The sequence below is a fragment of the Lacerta agilis genome, chromosome 9 (genome assembly GCF_009819535.1).
Source record: "Lacerta agilis isolate rLacAgi1 chromosome 9, rLacAgi1.pri, whole genome shotgun sequence".
NCBI lineage: Eukaryota > Metazoa > Chordata > Lepidosauria > Squamata > Lacertidae > Lacerta > Lacerta agilis.
Genome location: NC_046320.1, coordinates 17858418 through 17877572, shown reverse-complemented (window position 1 = coordinate 17877572; position 19155 = coordinate 17858418). Strand labels below are relative to the sequence as shown.

The 19155-nt window shown below is 45.3% G+C and overlaps 1 protein-coding gene across 5 annotated transcripts in view; it reads right to left on the bottom strand.

The window, feature by feature from the left end:
• Positions 1-5891: 5891 nt before the first annotated feature.
• The window catches only part of RBM47 (RNA binding motif protein 47), a 42362-nt gene continuing 29098 nt past the window's right edge, over positions 5892-19155 (bottom strand). For 3 of the 5 annotated variants that reach the window (XM_033161369.1, XM_033161368.1, XM_033161367.1), the window contains exons 2-5: positions 14480-15625; positions 10890-11096; positions 8367-8560; positions 5892-6155 (exon numbers count right to left, since the gene is read on the bottom strand). In XM_033161369.1, the coding sequence (XP_033017260.1) occupies positions 5910-6155; positions 8367-8560; positions 10890-11096; positions 14480-15602 (1770 nt within the window). In that variant the 5' untranslated portion in view covers positions 15603-15625 and the 3' untranslated portion in view covers positions 5892-5909. The remainder of the gene's footprint in view (positions 6156-8366; positions 8561-10889; positions 11097-14479; positions 15626-19155) is intronic. The other 2 variants (XM_033161370.1, XM_033161371.1) reach the window with 2 other exon arrangements.

Below are 19155 nucleotides of genomic sequence, written 5' to 3'. Positions count from 1 at the left end.
GACTAAACCGCTCCTGGCGCAATGGAACACCGTGACGGAAGCCAGAGCACACGGAAACGCCGTTTACCTTCCCACCGCAGTGGTACCTCTTTATCTACTTGCACTGTTGTGCTTTTGAACTAGGCTGGCAGGAGCTGGAATAGAGCAACAGGAGCTCACCCCGTCGTGGGGATTCAAACCGCCAACCTTCTGATCGGCAAGCCCAAGAGGCTCAGTGGCTTAGACCACAGCACCAAGAGTAGCATATGTCTCTCTCTTTCACCTCTGGAGCTGATGCAATTGAGTGTTTTTCCAATAAAGAACTAGATATCCTCATTGAGGCTGGGTGTGCTCGGGTCCTGGGGAAAAGCATCACACAACTATCAGTAATAAAGTGGAATAATGTGTGGATGGTCCAATATCAATGCGCGCACACACACACACACACACACACACACACACCCCAATCAATATCACCAGCCAGCCCATAATACCACGCGATCAGGAAACTTGGCTTGGCCTTCTGGAGTGAGAGGAAGGAGGCAGGCAGTTGTTTTTACATGCCTCATAACAGTGTCTATTCCGGGCCTCATCTGAAAACAGCAGTGCCGTTAAGCAGTTTTAGACTCTGAGCCCCGTGCCCTCTTTAGATTGTGACATGTAGGCCTTCACTGACTTGAACGTGTGAGAAGGAGACCACTCCCAATCAGTGGTGTAGCATGGGGTGTGTGGCCCTGGGCACACAAATCTGGGTGTGAACCAGGTGCACACACACACCCCGATCCCCCTTGCGCCCTCCTGGCAACGGGGGCTGGAGAGCATGTCCCATCTGATGCACCCAGTTGTGGCTCCCCCTTCCCAGGGTCAATCCTGACCCAAGGGTCAGAGAACAGCTGTGGCACCCGGCATGCACGGCTGTAACTTCTCCTTCCCTGGGTCAAGCTTGACCAACGGGTCAGAGAATGGCTGTGGCGCTAGAGAAAGCTCCTGCTTTCTTGCAGGTGCTCTGGCAGCGAGAGGAGAGTGTGTGGCAACGTTGGACCTGGGCATGCAAGTGTGCCCCTGCGCTACTGCCATGGCAGGCTCCTTCTGTGCCCCGCCCCCTTTGGGTGATATTTACCTAAGCTCTGCCACCATTTCCGATCATTCTTCTGGGAAGAGTCCCACCCTTATGGTTCCACTGTCTGAAACGTCGAGGAAACAGCTGGAGAGACCCCTCCGTTTGCCCGCCTGAAGTTGGTAAAAGACATTTCTCATATGGACAACCATCTGTTTTTAAGGAATGTTTTATTTACTACCTCCTAGGAAAGTACTTTTCATGGAACAGCAGCAACACCGACATTCACAAAAGGACAGGAAATACAGCAAAAAAACAACAACAACGCCTAAAGTAAATAGCACATTTGAAAACAAGGCAAACATACATAATAATATATTTTTTATAGTTTGTTCTTAACCTAAGAAAAGTTCACATTTCAAGTCATAAACTTGCCTCAGTAGTGTATAAATGAAATGGTTTATGTAGTCAGACCACTGAGTGGTGGTTCATTTGACGCTTAAATGGCCTTGATGATCCCTGCTACCTTATGTTGCAAGCCAGCACCTTTGCACCTCTCCGGAGTTCCTATGGGCATTTCAAAGAACATTCACTCTGTTATTTGTTGGGGATCTGCATTTCTTGCAGATGCTATACGTGTATATGTAAAATACAGTAAGAGCTTCCCTTCTGTTCAAGTACTTGGGAAGGTTGGCACAAGCAGTCTTGTTTGAATAAAGGTTTCAAAGATTCGGTCTCCCGCGTGGCGATGAAAGATTAAGGAGATAGTGGTGCTTTGTTTGAGCATGGTCACCTGCAGCTTTTGCTACCGGCAATCGGTTTTACGTGAGATTTCACGGAAGATAGCGGAAAGGGAGACGGCGGAGAAAAAGTCTGCTTGACTAACATGGGTTAAATAAAGATTGATTCAGAAGGTTGCACTTGGAGAAGTGCCAGAACTTGTGTTGAGTTTCTCCATGGCTGTAGCCCATGAAAGAGGCCTAAGGTCCTACTTACGGTTTCCCCATCTGGTTGGCCGCTGTGAAAAAAGGACGCTGGGCTAGATGGGGCTTTGGTGTGAGCTAGCGGGACTTGTCTTACATTCTTAAAGTTTCCGTTGCGGTGGAAAAACCCGTGTCTTGACTGTGCTACTTCACATCGTACCGTAATGATTCGTACGGCTGGAATGCTCCCCAATTCAAAAAGAACACAGCGAAACGCAAAACCTCCCCCAACACAAGGTGTTGGGGGCGGGGAGTTCTAGCCCAGCCGGCCATCCAAAATGCTAGTTTTTTTTCTGATGGCCAGGCTACCTTTTTGTTCAATTATTTGCCACCCTGCCTGAATTGTGGTAGTACCGCTCAAATTCAATTCAGAATAGGGCTAGGGCTAGGGCTAGGGCTAGGATCCAGGCTTTGAAGCAAATGTATTTCAAGTGTGGCGGGGCTTTTTGGACAGCCACGTGAAAGCAATGCAGCTTGTGAAAAAATAAATAAAATCAGTAGTTAACGGCGGCCCTTTGAGGTAGGGTGCACCAGTAAGCGCTCCAGATGTGGATATTTCAAAGGACCACCCATTTTTAAAATAAAAATAAAAATAATGACTGCTACTTATTTCTATAGGAAAATGCTTTCCAGTTCTCCTATAAAATGGGGGTGGGGGAAGGATACCCTTGAGAATATGTTCATTTATGATTTAAATTCTGGAAAAGTTTGCCGAGGAGGGCTGTCTGGATTCTGAAAACTGCACACAAAGCTCTTCTTTAATTTTAAGCATTACCTAAGCTTCTGAATTCAGCCATTGCCTTAGGCATCTGTACATATTGAATGCCCAGGTTGGGATCCCAAGATGCTGTCTATGTGCCCAAGAAATCCTACTCAAATCACTAGGGTTTCTGTGGTTGCTTCTAACTCCAGCAGGTTCCCAGACTTGTGAGAACATCTCTTTGGGGCAAATCAGTGGGAGGGTCTGATGAAGCAGCAGTGTGGTTGAGTGCGAAAGGGCTCCTTTCATGGCCCCTTGGAATCCACTCATCATCTGTAGATTCATCTAAGGCACCTAAGTTTCAAGTGGTACTGGGCCATGTCGCCTAAAGCCGACAGAACCACTCATTGCAAAGTTTACTGTATTTTACATTCACTGCACTACTACAAAAAAGCCTTGAAACAGGCCACAAAACACTGCAATAATATTACTTAACCTTCTTCTTTAATAACCGTTGAAATAAAACATTGACTTTGTTGCACACCGCATTGCCGTGTAATACAGAGAAATAAAACGACTCTTAAAATGTACTGCAAATATATTTACAGGCTTAAAAAAAACAAGTGGTCCATATAACTTCCTTCTCCGGTGTGCATGCACAAGTCCCATTAAATGGTAATGGGAACCACGTGTGGAAAGGAGAATAAGGCAAGAGAACAAAACCCACATAAGTACTGTATTACTATGCCCTTAACCTCAGCACGAAACTGACACAGCTACTTTAACAAGCAATATTTATGGTGAACAAGAGCATGTTTCGTCCTGGACTACACTAGCATACATTCTTTTGTCTCTACAGCATACACTAGAAAAGGAATGAAGGTTTGAGACTATACTGGGATGCAGGGCTTGTTCACATTATGGAGTTCAAAGAAGTTATTAATGTATAAAGCGCTAAAGCAGGACATGAGAAAACCCAAAGTAGGAAAGGGAATCTACTATCCCCTTTGAATCTCTGCACATGTCAGTAACCGGTGTATGTAGCTAGCTCCCACGTATCTGCAGATTTTCCTCTCGATCTGTTATATTAGGGAAACTTAGAATGAAGGCTGCGTGCAAATGTCATGATGCCATGCAAATACACAAAAAGGATCACCAACTGAAAGTAGCTAAGATATACTTAGGAAGCCGAGTTCTGGAGCCTTTTATTTTTGTCCTTAAAAAGGGGGGGGGGGACCTTAGTTCACATGAAAAGTGTGAAGATTGAAAGTCTAGTGTCATAGAGGTGGTTGAATAAGACTCTCAGCGGTTGTGGGGATGAAAGCTGGGGCGCTTCAATGCCCTACATTGCTCCTCGACTTTCCTAAGGCCTAGATTTTTCGTGCAGGTCACAAAGGTTGACTTGCGTTGGTGCAGAATTGATATTTCCTCATCAGGGAATCCTGACTTGTTTGGATTTGATGCAGAAGTAGCACCACAGACAGTTACTTTTACCCTCTTTCACGGACACCTTAGTGTACGGCAGTGGGGCAATTTCAAATTTCAGCGGCGCCTTGTGCAAGGCCAAAATTCAGCCAACCCAAAGAGGTCAAATTGGTAAGGATTTGGGACAAACAAAAAGTTATCCAAAGTTGAAACTATGGAAGCGGGCATCAAAGGGCACTGGTCATGAGTCAAATACCATGTCTAAAAAAAATCTGAGAAAGATATTAAAAACCTCTTGACTCGGGCAAAACGGCCGGTATTCACATCCTGAGACAAACAGCCCTTTAGTTCATTCTCTCTTAGATTCAAGTTTTGGCTTAACCTCTTTTTAAAAAATGGCAGCTAAAGGCACAGAATATATGAGTATCTATAATAAATGCTGCCATTTGTACCTTGGGATACAAGACCTACCACCACAGATTCTCAGGTGCCAACTAACTACCACAAAGTTTAATCATGGTTTCTGTGCTTGTATGAATGAAACCAAGGTACAGTTGCTACAAGACAGAAACCAAGGAAGCTGTCTTGTACCAGGTCAGGCTGGTATCAACTACTATGGACTAGCAGTGGAGGTCACTTGCTACCCAATCCATTTTGTGTAGATGCCAGGGACCGAACGTGAGATTTCCTGCATGCAAAGCCACTGAGAAATAGTTCCTCTCCCAAGAGAGCTTGGTTTCATGACATCTGAAGGCCTACTTTCTCATGAAGGAGCAACACCGAAGACAGAAGTTTGCAGATAGGGTTTGGAGCAAACTACACACTACTCACATGTGCAGAGATGCCGTAGGGTTCCATAAACCCTTAAAAATAAAAATCCTAGGGCTTCTGTAGTAAATGAGCAAATTGGAAGAATATTTTCCCTCCATGAAATATAATAGACTTGCTTCTTACTTATGTTCGGAGCCTGGAAAATATTAAGGAATGCTGATAAATATCTAAGGTGGCTCTATGGAACAGGTTATTCTAAAAATTAAGCGTAGTTTAACACGAGCTAATTCATGGGAGCATCTTTATATCAACAAAGAGGGGCTTCGTTGTGGCTCCAGATAACAAAGAAACCATACAAATGCCAGGACATAATGCAGAGGTCTCAGTCACTTTCAAATTGCACTTTCCAGTTTAACTTTTTAAATAAGACACACGTTTGTATATAATTTCTTTCTTTAAAAAAAATCTATTGCATGTATTCTTTAAATATGAATATATTCTTCAAAATATATTGTTTAAAAACTTTTCCCTAGCTGCTCAGATGCGCTTTTTCAATATTTAGTTGATATATTATTAAAGGCACTACAAAATAGAAATCTCTGGAGTGCAGAACTTGCTATAAAATAACCTTCATACCACAAATATGGTGAAAATAATTGCTTAAAAACCTACCACTGTGTAATAAACCTGCATAGAAGAATGGGCATTGGAAAAATGAGCCATTTTAGAAATGTAGGAATACAGGTATATTAAAAAAATTTAAAACAGCCTAAAAAGTTAGTAAAAACTTCATATGTATAAAAGATTTCAAACTTGATGATATCGTTGATAAGAACTTCTTTTCCAGGTTTTATCAGCAGTTTTCTGGCATCCAAAAGTAAGTCATCTGCAGTAGGTTCTTTCTTCATAAATAGTAAAATGTTCCTTCAATGCAATCCCATCCCATCCCATCCCACCCCAGACCCTCTACCCCCCCCCCAAATGGCCAGCTGTTTCAATAGGTTTGATAGACATCGTGAATCGGAACCTGAAATGTTGCAGCTGGAAATGCCTGAGGGATATAGCTGGCATAGCCGCCGTAAGCGGCTGCGGCAGCCGCAGCAGCAGCATTCTTCTGTAGTGTGGCTATTGTCGCCGTGGCTGGGGCAGCGAAGGGAACATAACTTGCGCCATAAATTCCCGCAGCTGGGATTCTCTGCACGTTGGGAGCCATCGTGTACACGGGAGTTAAGGGCCGGCCCTGGAAATGACAACAGTGAAATCTCAATCCCTGAAATAGTTTTTTTTTTTTTTAGAATCATAGAGTTGGAAGAGACCACAAGGGCCATCCAGTCCAACCCCCTGCCAAGCAGGAAACACCATCAAAGCATTCCTGATAGATGGCTGTCAAGCCTCTGCTTAAAGACCTCCAAAGAAGGAGACTCCACCACACTCCTTGGTAGCAAATTCCACTGCCAAACAGCTCTCACTGTCAGGAAGTTCTTCCTAATGTTTAGGTGGAATCTTCTTTCTTGTCGTTTGAATCCATTGCCCCGTGTCCGCTTCTCTGGAGCAGCAGAAAACAACCTTTCACCTTCCTCTATATGACATCCTTGTATATATTTGAACATGGCTATCATATCACCCCTTAACCTTCTCTTCTCCAGGCTAAACATACCCAGCTCCCTAAGCCGTTCCTCATAAGGCATTGTTTCCAGGCCTTTGACCATTTTGGTTGCCCTCCTCTGGACACGTTCCACTTGTCAGTATCCTTCTTGAACTGTGGTGCCCAGAACTGGACACAGTATTTCAGGTGCGGTCTGACCAGAGCAGAATATAGTGGTACTATTACTTCCCTTGATCTAGACACTATACTCCTATTGATGCAGCCCAGAATTGCATTGGCTTTTTTAGCTGCTGCATCACACTGTTGACTCATGTCAAGTTTGTGGTCTACCAAGACTCCTAGATCCTTTTCACATGTACTGCTCTCAAGCCAGGTGTCACCCATTTTTTTTTCAAGAAAAGAAAGAAAAGGGTCTGCTGCAATATAGAATCATAGAACTGTCGAGTCGGAAGGGACCACGAGGGTCATGCAGTCCGACCCCCATGTGGGACTCGAACCCACGACCGTGAGATGAAGAGTCTCACGCTCTACCGACTGACCTATAGCCTGCATGCCAAAGCATACTTTAGAAACCAGGCCACATCCTTTTTCTTGGAACAGTGAGAATTTGCTGTCTGTAACTTGGTCTCTTTCTGCCTTCCCCACACCAGCGTCTCTCAAACACCCTCAATTTTGATAACATTTGGAAAATGTTATAAGAGGACTTTGTACTTCACTGTGAGGGATGCTTTATAAATAGGGACATGTTCTGATGATCATTGCTAGGGTTGCCATATTTTGAAGAGCAAAAAAAGAGAGGACACTATGACGGCTCTCATTTTAGATACACCTACTATATGTAGGCTATAAAAAGGTAAAGGTATCCCTGGCCATTAGATCCAGTCGCGGATGACTCTGGGGTTGCGCTGCTCATCTCGCTCTATTGGCCGAGGGAGCCGGCGTTTGTCCACAGACAGCTTCCAGGTCATGTGGCCAGCATGACTAAGCCGCTTCTGGTGAAACCAGCGCAGCGCATGGAAACGCCATTTACCTTCCCGCCGGAGTGGTACCTATTTATCTACTTGCACTTGACGTGCTTGCAAACTGCTAGGTGGGCAGGAGCTGGGACCGAACAACGGGAGCTCACCCCGTCGCGGGGATTCAAACCACTGACCTTCTGATCGACAAGCCCTAGGCTCAGCGGTTTAGACCACAGTGCCACCCACACCCCTTATATGTAGGCTATAGAAGCTGTGATATATTGCTGAGGGGAGCAGGAGAAGAGAAGAGGAAAGCAACCACCAGTTATGTCTGTGTCTCATCCATAAAGTATAACCAGAGACATTTTGACAAATTTAATCCACCCAGACAGAAATTTTACCCCTGAAAAGGAGGATGTGTCCTGGGAAAAGAGGACACATGGCACCCCTAATCATTGCCTACCCCCAAAAAAAACATTTGAAATAATTTATGTTCAGATTATCTTTCTTCGCACAATTGGATATGCCAGGTATTTGATTGGGGCCCTGAAAATGTGTTGGTTTGGCACATCTATCCTGCATACACGGGGCAGGAAGATTATTGTTTTGTGCTGCTGGTGTTTTTATTATGTATTTTGCGCTTTCCCCTTGTATTTTTATGCTGTGAACCGCCCTGAGAGCTACGGATGAAGGGCAGAGTACAAATTTGATAAATAATAACAATATGCTCCTGCCGGTTCCCAGATGCAGCGTAAATGAATGAACTTGGAGACAGGGGTCTCGTTTTCTCAACAAGGGGACTCTCTCAACAGCAGCATGGCAAGAAACCAGGCTTTCTAGGCACAAGGAGGGACAATCCAGTAGAACCACCTTGATCACAATTTACCTGAAAAGGAGGAGGGGTTGAAACTGAAGGTAATACGGCGGCGGCTGCAGCTGCTGCCGCACTAGCAGGATCCTGCTGAACAGCAATGGGGCTGATGATATGCTCAACGGCGTGGATTTTCCCATCTTCGATCATCTTTGCTGTTGGCGCTGCTTGAAACACGGAATATTGGGTACCAATAGTTGGGATAGCCACTGAAATAGACCAGAACAGGATATTTTCAGTCTACGCTTGAGGCAATCATAATCCTGGCACTCTTAACTTGGCATTTCTTGTTGTAGCTTTTAATCTAGCGTGATACATATGGGTTCTGGAGCACATTGTGGAATGTCATGGAAAGCATTCCTTTCCTCGGATGCTGTCAGGGGTCAGAGGTTCCAACCCCCATGGTAGGTTGCCAGGAACGGATACGACAAGGAAAGTTCTTACCAATGCTTTTATTCAATATTCACACAGAGAGGCTTAGAAATGCAGCCTCTTAGAGTAACGGTGTTGCTCCGAGTGAAACCCCACCCGCTCCGTCTTTCCCATTATACGCCATCCCTACTGAGGCTGGCCTGTGCCTTCTGCTTCTAAGCTCTCTGCTCTCCTACTTTCAATGCCCGCCGGGTTCTGGGAGAGGGAGAGGGTCTGGAATGCTTTCTAAAGATACTGTGTCCATCAGCTCCCCCCCCCCCGGTGCTTCTTCTTCCTCCCCTCCCATTATTTCCCAGCTTTCCCCCTCAACTGCCTCTGAGCTGTGATCTCCCTCAATCCCCTGTTGTAATTCTGAACTGTCTTCCTCTTCTTTGGAAGGGTCAGGTTGGGGAGGCAGTCTCCACCATTCCTCCTCTGCCCAGTCCCTGACAGATGCACATGAAAGCAGGTTCTCTCTCTGATTTGTGCATATTTGCTCACACGAGCAGGACACAACATTACTTGCATTTTCCAACAGCGTGCAAGCTCTTTGGGCGGACCTAGGATGCAATCCAGTTTGATGACTTTGTGTGCACAGAGCTTTCCAAACTTTTCATGTTGGTGATGCACTTTTTAGACATGCATCATTTGACGATGCAGTAATTCAGTTTTACTAGCAAACTGGAGGTTAAACTAACTGCTTTCCAACCCCATGATGCAGCAACATACTGCAGCTGGCACACTAAAGTGTCATGACGCACAGTTTGCAAAAGCTCTGGTGTACACAGAAGAGTTTTTGCTTTGGCCGATGCTTCCACTAAGAGAGGACGAGGGGAGGCCATTTTCGCCCATTTGCTCTGCTTCCTGAAGCCCCTAATAACTTCCTTCACTTTGGTTTGGAGGGTCCCCCAGATCTCAGAAGCTGACCTTTAGGGGTTGTGGAGGAGAGGGGGAATTGGTACTAGGGATGAAGGAGAATTGGCACTCGGGGTATGGGAAGAATTCAATTCAGTTCACATTTGAAGTTGAACCTCCTTTCTGAAACAAGAACTACAGCCACCCTTTGAAATGTGCACTTTTCCAAACTTTGCGGTGAAATTCTCCCTCCGAGTAATGTGTACAAAAATGGAACACTGTGGTAAATGGTGCATTCTGTTAGGGGGAAATTGCTCTGCAAAAATGTGTATATTTGGGGAAATTGCATATGAACATGTGAATGTTAGGAGGAGGTAAAGGTAAAGGGACCCCTGACCATCAGGTCCAGTCGTGTCCGACTCTGGGGTTGCGGCGCTCATCTCGCTCTATAGGCCGAGGGAGCCGGCGTTTGTCCGCAGACAGCTTCCGGGTCATGTGGCCAGCATGACAAAGCCACTTCTGGCGAACCAGAGCAGCGCACGGAAACGCCGTTTACCTTCCCGCTGGAGCGGTCCCTATTTATCTACTTGCACTTTTTGGGGTGCTTTCGAACTGCTAGGTGGGCAGGAGCTGGGACCAAGCAACGGGAGCTCACCCCGTGGCAGGGATTCGAACCGCCGACCTTCTGATCAGCAAGCCCTAGACTCTGTGGTTTAACCCACAGCGCCACCTGGGTCCCTGTTAGGGGGAGAAATGCACTTAAATCCTGATGAATTTCCAGGAGGGCTTACTTCCCGGACTGATGTGGAAATGGATTTAAGATAGGAAAAAATGAGAAACAGGGAGAAACTGAAATTAGAACCGTGGAATCACAGAATTGTAGAGTTGGAAGGGACCACCAGGGTCCAACCCTTGCAAGGCAGGACTCTTTTGCCCAACGTGGGGCTCAAACCCACGATGCTGAGATTAAGAGTCTCATGGAATATGTCCAATCTTAATTGGCAGAACTTGCCTCTCCTCTGCAGGAGAGCAAAGAGCTCAAAGACGCCATTACCCATGAGGCTGGGTTCTATAGCCTCTCCCTGTAAAGTTTGAAATAAAAAAGGACTGTAATAAACTTTTCCTCATATTTATACTTCCCTGGGCAACCAGCTGGGAGCCACTCATAGCACTCTGACAGCTACTGTATAGGTTTGCAGGGAAAGCTGATATCTAAAAGCACCCTGAAAGGGAGAACATATTTAGCTCCCCATCTCAATAAATCATACTGACCAGTGCCGGGTTTAATGGCCACGGGGTTGACAGCAGACAATTCCAAATTGGGCACAAGTTCGTATCCTTTTTCTTGCTGTTTCCCTTTCCCTTCGTGGTATCGGCTATATATGCCGCGGCCAGCAGAATAGCCCCCCAGGTACGAGCCTCTCGGGCCGGGGAGTCTGTTCCCTGCTGCACCTCGTCCTCTGCCTCGAACGCTGCCTGCTTGGGAATAGAAAACACACACCATACAATGGATCCGCTAAACTCACAAGGAAGCATTAGCACCCACTAGACTGGAAAGTCTACAATCTAATGCTGGAAGAAGGAAGGAACGAAGGAACGAAAGGTTTACAAAGAGTGCAAGAGCTTTTTGCCTTATCTGTAGTACTGAACGTAAAGCCCAGTAATTAGCTATTAGGATTGGTACATGTTTTTATTTTAGCTTAAGGAGTACATTAGTATTTTGCTATCTTCTTGTCTCATCGGCTGAGTGTCCTAGCAAAGTTTTCTACCACTGCTTTAGACGTCTGAGATATAGGTGACTCATAACTTGCATGGGGACTTCGGTTCCAAGGATTCTGCATAAAGTCAAAATTGCATATAACCAGGACAACCCCAGAACTGCCCCTGAGCCATCATCTCTATCTTTCTGGACCTAGGCAGGCCTTGGTCCTCATCCCCAAGCAAGGTAGAGAACTTCATGGGCTTTGGGACGCTCTCGCGCGAGCTTTCTGCAGCAGGAAAACCCTGCAGGCATTTAATTTTTGTGATTAAAGCTGACCGACTGCCTAAGAGGGGGGGGGGGAACCAAACAGCCCAAGGAGTACTGAGTGTGATCTGAACACTCTACACAGCAACATTTTGTTTTGCAGATCTCAGTTGCTAAAACCGATTACTGCTTGCAATAATGATAATAAGGTAAAAGGTAAAGGACCCCTGGATGGTTACATCCAGTCAAAGGCGACTATGGGGTTGCGGTGCTCATCTCGCTTTCAGGCCGAGGGAGCTGGCATTTGTACGCAGACAGCTTTCCAGGTCATGTGGCCAGCAGGACTAAACCGCTTCTTGTGCAACGGGACACTATAACGGAAACCGGAGCACACAGAAACGCCCTTTACATTCCTGCTGTAGTGGTACCTATTTATCTACTGGCACTAGCCTGCTTTCAAACTGCTAGGTTGGCAGGAGCTGGGACAGAGCAATGGAGGCTCACTCTGTCACGGGGATTTGAACCGCCGACCTTCCAATCGGCCAGCCCAAGAGGCTCCGTGGTTTAGACCACAGCACCATAGTACATATGATAAAATGATATGACCACAAGTCATTCAGTTTTGCAAAAAAAAAAAAAAAAAAAAGTTTTGTTTTTAATCAAGGCTTCGATTTATGCAAATCAACCAACAGGTAATAGCTGACATGATAAATGCCTTTAGAAATCAATAGGAGCCGTTCATTTTTATGCAAGGACGTAATTTGGAAAAACGTATCCAATGGGCATACTGACATCTTTGAAGTGTCACTTTGTTGAAAGAAATTAACGGAATGGTTTTGGAGATGCTGTTGGTCACAGGGAAAGAAGGATGGCAGCTTCTATTAAAGGCTAGCAAAATGTGCTTCGTTCTTAATGGGCAGGGTCCATGTGGACGGAGGCCTTCTCTGCAAGGACCTCCAGAGAGCGCAGTTCATCTCTGTGCTCTCTGCACTCTCCTGCAGAACACCAGGCAAGGGAAATTTCCCGTGCGTTTAAGTGAGTTTGAATGCTGGAAACTGGCCTAAAGGCGAAGACAACTAGGGGCCCACAGCAAAAAGGTTGCAGTCCATCGGAGTACTCTGGTTAAGGGATGCAACCGGCATGGAACTGCTCTTCATCTAAATGATAACAGAGCAGTTAACAATCTATAAATGTAATGCAATGAAATCTAAATTTAAAACCACAATAGAATTCCATCTTTATAGCCGTGACGAAGCCATGAAGCTCACTGGGCGACTCAATAGTACTCACACTGACCTACTTTACAGGGTTGTTGTGAGGGGTGGGAAAAAAAACCTGTAGGATATAAATGCCATCAACCAATTGTACTTTTGGGTGCTCGGGGGGGGGGGGGGGTTGAGACATGGGAGAGAAGGTATTTTAAGAAAGTACCGGTACCTATTTCCTTTCCCATTCCCTAGGAACCTCCGCCCCAGTCTATAGCCCTAAAATTGTCAGGTCCAAACACAGGGGTTTTATTGCTATATATTGGCAGGGGTGGGGAGTGAAAAGGCTTAAAGGAAGCAGCAAATATAAATGTTCCTTCTCCTTCTACCTGAAAAGTAGGTATTCACCTTTCAGTTTCATAGAACCCTGCCTCCAATTCCTGCCTCCAGGTACTACAGATTTTTAGGGGCTCAAGCAGGTGAATTCACCCTCCACTCATGGTCCCTGGAAAAAAAGAAAACCTCGACCACTAAGCACAACAGTCTGTTTTCTCCTGGTGCTCTCTGAGCACTTTCAGTCTTCCTCAGACTGTTTTTGCCCTCCTCCCTTTCCTTTTAAATTTGTGACCAAATATATTTCAGCCCATGCCTGTCAGGCTGTGTATTTTTTTAACGTTTTATTTATTGTTTACGACTACTTTTGTTAAGTTGTAGTTTGGTATATTTTTCATGTTGTAAGCCGCCACAAATAAAATTTACGTATGCACGTATCCACGCCTGGAGCCGCATAAATTTGCCGAAACCCCTATTGTATTGTTGGGAAGCCCTGTTTCGTTTCTAAACCAACAAGCATGGAGATACACAAGTTTAGTATTGCGAGAAGGTAACAATACACGGGGGGCGGGGAGGAGATTACTAGGATCTGCTGCTTCTCGTTCATGTTGTGCGCTGCCTGGAAATCACAGTTCAGAAGTGGCATGGGAATATTTTCAAATTACAAGTGCTCCGTAAAAGGTGGGGCAAAACCAAGATCTGCCGCCTAAGGCATCCTTCAATGGCGTGTGGTGAAATTTTTCATAGGGAAACAGGGCCAGAGGCGCCAGCTTATGAGAGTGAATTGGGGGGGGGAGCACATCGCTTGCATGACCTTGTGATGTCCTGATGTCACACATGTGAGCATCGTGCCTTCCTCCCGAAGCTGGGCAGAAGCCTCCCGGACTTTGGGAAGGAAGCTACTGGCCTCGGACAGATAGCTGGAGCCCTGCTACCTCCATCCCAAAGTTGGGCATGTGTTGGGAAGAAGGCAGGAGGGCTCTTGGACTCTGTGGGGAGCATCAGACATGCCTCCCTAAGCTGGGCAGAAGATTCCCAGGATTTGGGAAGGAGGCACAAGGCTTTAATATTTCAATATTAAACTGGATTTCTTATGGACAGTGCCAATCCTGAATGTATTGGATTTGTGACCATTATGCTCATTTGCCTTCAGCAGCAGTAAAGCTCTGCTGGATGAAATACAATTGCCTCTGGTCTATTTTTGGGGGGAATCCTTCAACGTGTTTAAGTTTTTACTCTGCTAACTATATGCTGGAATCTGCTCTGGATCAATAACGACTAGAATTTCCATGCCACTGGTCTATTTAAGGAAAGCTGGCCCAGATAACCCCAAAGTGGACCAAAAGTTTTCTACTAACCTTTCACAAAATATTCTCGATTTGGGCCAATCAGAGCATTATACGGATATCCATAATATGCCAGTGTGTACGGATCACATGAGTAAACGTAGTTTGGCTGCTGAGTGACTTCAGTTGTTGCTCCTCCTTTCGCTGCTTTCTGGTATCGGGTGTACTGTTCCTTGTCTACTGGCTTGGCTAAGGTAACTTCTAGGCACGACCCTTCGAGTTCAGTCCCATTGAGGTTATTCATGGCGTGAACAGCATCTTCCCGACTCGTGAAGTGTACAAAGGCATAATCTCGTATTTTTTTAACCCGTTCCACACATCCGGGGTTGAACTGCCCAAACACTTTTTTAATTGTATCCTCAGTGGTTTCAATCATCAAATTCCTCACGTACAGGATTTTGACCGTCTCCATGACATCTTCGTCGACATCGATTTCCGGCTCGGCCCAGTCAACTGCAATCTGGTGACCCCAAAGCTGGATTCTGCCAGGCATCAGTTTCCTCCTCGCCATCGCAGCTGCCCTGTGGCTTTCGTACTCCACGAAGGCAAATCCTCTGTTTTTCATCTTATCCGCTGCGCTGGCGTACACAATGACATCGAGCACGCCTTCCGTCACCTTGGAGATCTCTTCTAGAATTTCTTCTCTCTTTTTCATTTTGGGGATCCCTCCGATGAACAGTCTACAGTTGTCCACGCTGCAGCACACCCCTAACAGCCTCCCTGGACGGATTTCGTAGTTGTTCAGCTCTTTGACGGCACGCTTGGCTTCGTATTTTTGGGTGTACATCACAAAGGCATAGCCACGGTTTTTCCCGTCAAAGTCCATCATCAGGCGCATTTCATAGATTCTCCCCGCGGTTTCGAAGACGGGCACTAACTCATCCTCGTAGACGTCGCGAGGGATTTTGCCCACAAAGACTTCGCATCCGCGGGGAGGATGAAGCCCTTCCCAGCCTGGTGGGGGTCCGCCATACTTGCGCTGCCCGTTCTCTTGCACCATGGCGTAACCTGTACGTTCTATTAGTTGCAGAAGCGCAGCTTCGTTCGGTGCACCGGCCACACCTTCGGGGACCTTATTTGACTGCATATTGGAAGAATCGTTACTCATCCTGGCAGCGGAGTCTTCAGCTGTCATTATGTCCTGATCATTCAAAGTTCCTGAACAAAGAGGTCAGAAAGGAGGACGTTAGATGCAGTCGGCAACATGGGAACGTTTCTATCACAAGAGATCTGGGTAGTTCATGGAAGGGAAGTGTGATTACGAAGAGGCAAGCATACACCTAGCGACAAGATTTGGCTCGGTATGTATATGGCAACGTTGGCATGCAAACAAACTCTTCTCGACAAACCACGGCACATGGTCTGAAGATGGGTTCCGTAACAAAGCCCATGTGAAAGTAAAACAAAACCCTGCCAAGATCCTTCTCCCATCTACACGGAAATAGGGGCCGAGAGCTCATGTGAGCCCCACGCTTGGCTGGGTTTGCCCAGGCAGCACTGCCAAACCACCGTTTAACGTACAGCAGTACCTTGGTTCTCAAATTTAATCCGTTCCGAGACTCCGTTCGACTCCTGAAATGGTTCGAAAACCGAGGTGCTGCTTCTGATTGGCTGCAGGAGCTTCCTGCACTCAAGCGGAAGCTGCATCGGATGTTTGGCTTCCAAAAAACGTTCGCAAACCGGATCATTCACTTCTGGGTTTGCAGCGTTCGGGAGCTGATTTGTTTGGGAGCCAAGCCGTTTGACTACCAAGGTGCCACTGTACCTCTCTCAAAGCATCCTTTCCTTGGAACAAGATGTGGGATGAAGGTTGGTAGGATTATATCCTGCAGTTTATACCCCATTGCAAACATCATTTCTTAGGAATTGCTGGGCATTAATAACACAAGTTTGAAAACTGGTCTGCTATCTATTCAATTTCTACAGTAGTCGTCATGAAGCCGTTTTCCACGTTGCTTACTGCTTTGGCTTGCAAGGTTGCAGAGCTGCTGCTTAAAAGGATACTGTTTCCTCGCATGGCAATGAAAATGCTATCATACTGGTAGAACACATTCAGGAATGCTTACAACCAAGATCCTCTCTGTAGAACAGCCTTTCCCAATGCGATGCAGTCTAGGTGGCCACTGAGACCATATGATACTGGTCCTGAAAGACCTACATTGGCTCCCAGTACGTTTTCAAGCACAATTCAAAGTGTTGGTGCTGACCTTTAAAGCCCTAAATGGCCTCGGCCCAGTATACCTGAAGGAGCATCTCCACCCTCATAATTCAGCCTGGACACTGAGGTCTAGCTCCAAGGGCCTTCTGGTGGTTCCCTCGGTGCGAGAAGTGAGGTTATAGGGAACCAGGCAGAGGGCCTTCTTCTTGGTAGTGGTGCCCGCCCTGTGGAACACCCTCCCATCAGAAGTCAAAGAAATAAGCAACTATCTGACTTTTAGAAGACATCTGAAGGCAGCCCTGTTTAGGGAAGTTTTTAATGTTTGATGTTTTATTGTCTTTTTAATATTATTTTGGGAGCCATTCAGAGTGGCTGGGGTATAAATAAATAAATAAATTATTATTATTATTATTATTATTATTATTATTATTATTATTATTATTATTATGTTTTGAACTACAAGTCCCCACAGCCCCAGCCAGCAAAGATGTGCAGAGCCGCCCCACCCTGATTTACGAAAGCATGTCTCCTCCCGCAATGATTTAATGCAGCCATATCCTGGGAGAGTGAAACTCTTACTTAAAAAAGAAATATTAAAATACTATTTAACATTTGAAAACAAGATGACTTAGAACACATGATGCAAAGGTGTCGAGTACGGAAAGGGATTAGTGATCTGATGCGCAGACACATAAATGCTACAACATCCCAGGACGAATCTTATTAGACTTTATTTTTCCAAGGGCCATTTAGATCAGGGTACTTTTGATATGAAAACTTGGGACGTATTTCATATAATCGCATATTGTCCTTAACAGTCATGAGACTCTTAGCCGCAAGCTCAACTCACACATGCATACACACAAGTCAAAATCTTCAGTCTATACCAGGGGTAGGCAACCTAAGGCCCATGGGCCGCACGCGGCCCAATCGCCTTCTTAATCTGTCTGCATGGTTTTTACATGAATAGAATGTGTCCTTTTATTTAAAATGCATCTCTGGGTTATTTGTGGGGCATCGGAATTTGTTCTTTCTTTTTTTCCAAAATATAGTCCGGCCCACCACATGGTCTGAGGGATGGTTCACTGGCCCACGGCTGAAAAAGGTTGCTGACCCCGGGTCTATACCTCTGCAGATCACTGGGGCTCTTTTATTACTCTGTTGCTGTGATGCTTTCTCCAACACACAGAGTGTCAATAAAAGGCAACTGACCCCGCAAAAAGAGGTGATATAATGTTGACAAGGTGGAACATTTCTTTATTTTATATTTTATTTTGACAAATTAATAATCATAAATAAATAAGAATAAAAAGTGCACCCCGCCACTGAGACCATTCCATTGTAACTATCCAACCTCCCAAAATTTCAACACCTCTTGCGATGGTTTGTGCGCTTTCCATTTTAACAGTACAAATTCTACAAACACCTTTCATACCTCCTCAAAATCATTTCTCCTGCATATTCCCCGTCTTACCTTGATGGCATGTGTTAATTTATCATTAATAGCTATATCCCACATCCCACAACTCTACCATTCTTCCATTTGTATTCTGCTTGCCCCTTCCATTTCCTAGGTATCATAATTCATGCAGCTGTCAATAAATTTGTGAGCAAGTCCTTCAGAGCCTGCGAACCTTCCACCCCATCGTAAATTGATAATAATGCTACCTCTGGACTTTCGGTCAGCTTTAACCCAGTGATTTCTGTTATCTCCTTAAACACCGAGCATTTCTTTATGGCATTCCCACTGTATTAAGTTAGCTATAGCACTGCAGATGAGGTTGAAACAAAATGGCAGTTGAAAGGGATAGGCAGAAATTCCCTAAAATGTTGCCCTAAGAACGCAAAAGAGTTTCATTTTAAAAACTACAGTGAGCAAAATTCACTAGGTTCATTGGAAAGGAATTTGAAAAAATAATAATGATACCCATTAAGAAAACATAGCCTTTCTTGTGGAACTGTATCAAACAGTCCCCTATTTTCCACCAGTAAATTAGGATGGAGCTGCATATATGGCAAGTACAGTGGTACCTCTGGTTAAGAACTTAATTTGTTCTGGATGTCCGTTCTTAACCTGAAACTGTTCTTAAGCTGAAGCACCACTTTAGCTAATGGGACCTCCCGCTGCCGCTGCGCCACCAGAGCATGATTTATATTCTTATCCTGAAGCAAAGTTCTTAACCTGAAGCATTATTTCTGTTACAGGTGGGTATTTCTGTGTTAGTGGAGTCTGTAACCTGAAGCGTCTGTAACCTGAGGTACCACTGTACCATTTTGGGTTATTTCGTTCCGTTGCTCTAACAAAACATACAGAGTTTTCATCAATGCAAACTTGATGCTGGCATGTCATCCATATATATATATATATATATATATATATATATATATATATATATATATCTGCATAGCATAATTTGGGGATGGGGAGCTTCTGGTTTATGGCCCTAATCTGGTCCACCAAGTCTCCTGATGAAGCAGGTAGGATTCTCCTCAGGCCATGTCTCCTTCCCCTCCTCCTCTGTCTCTTCTT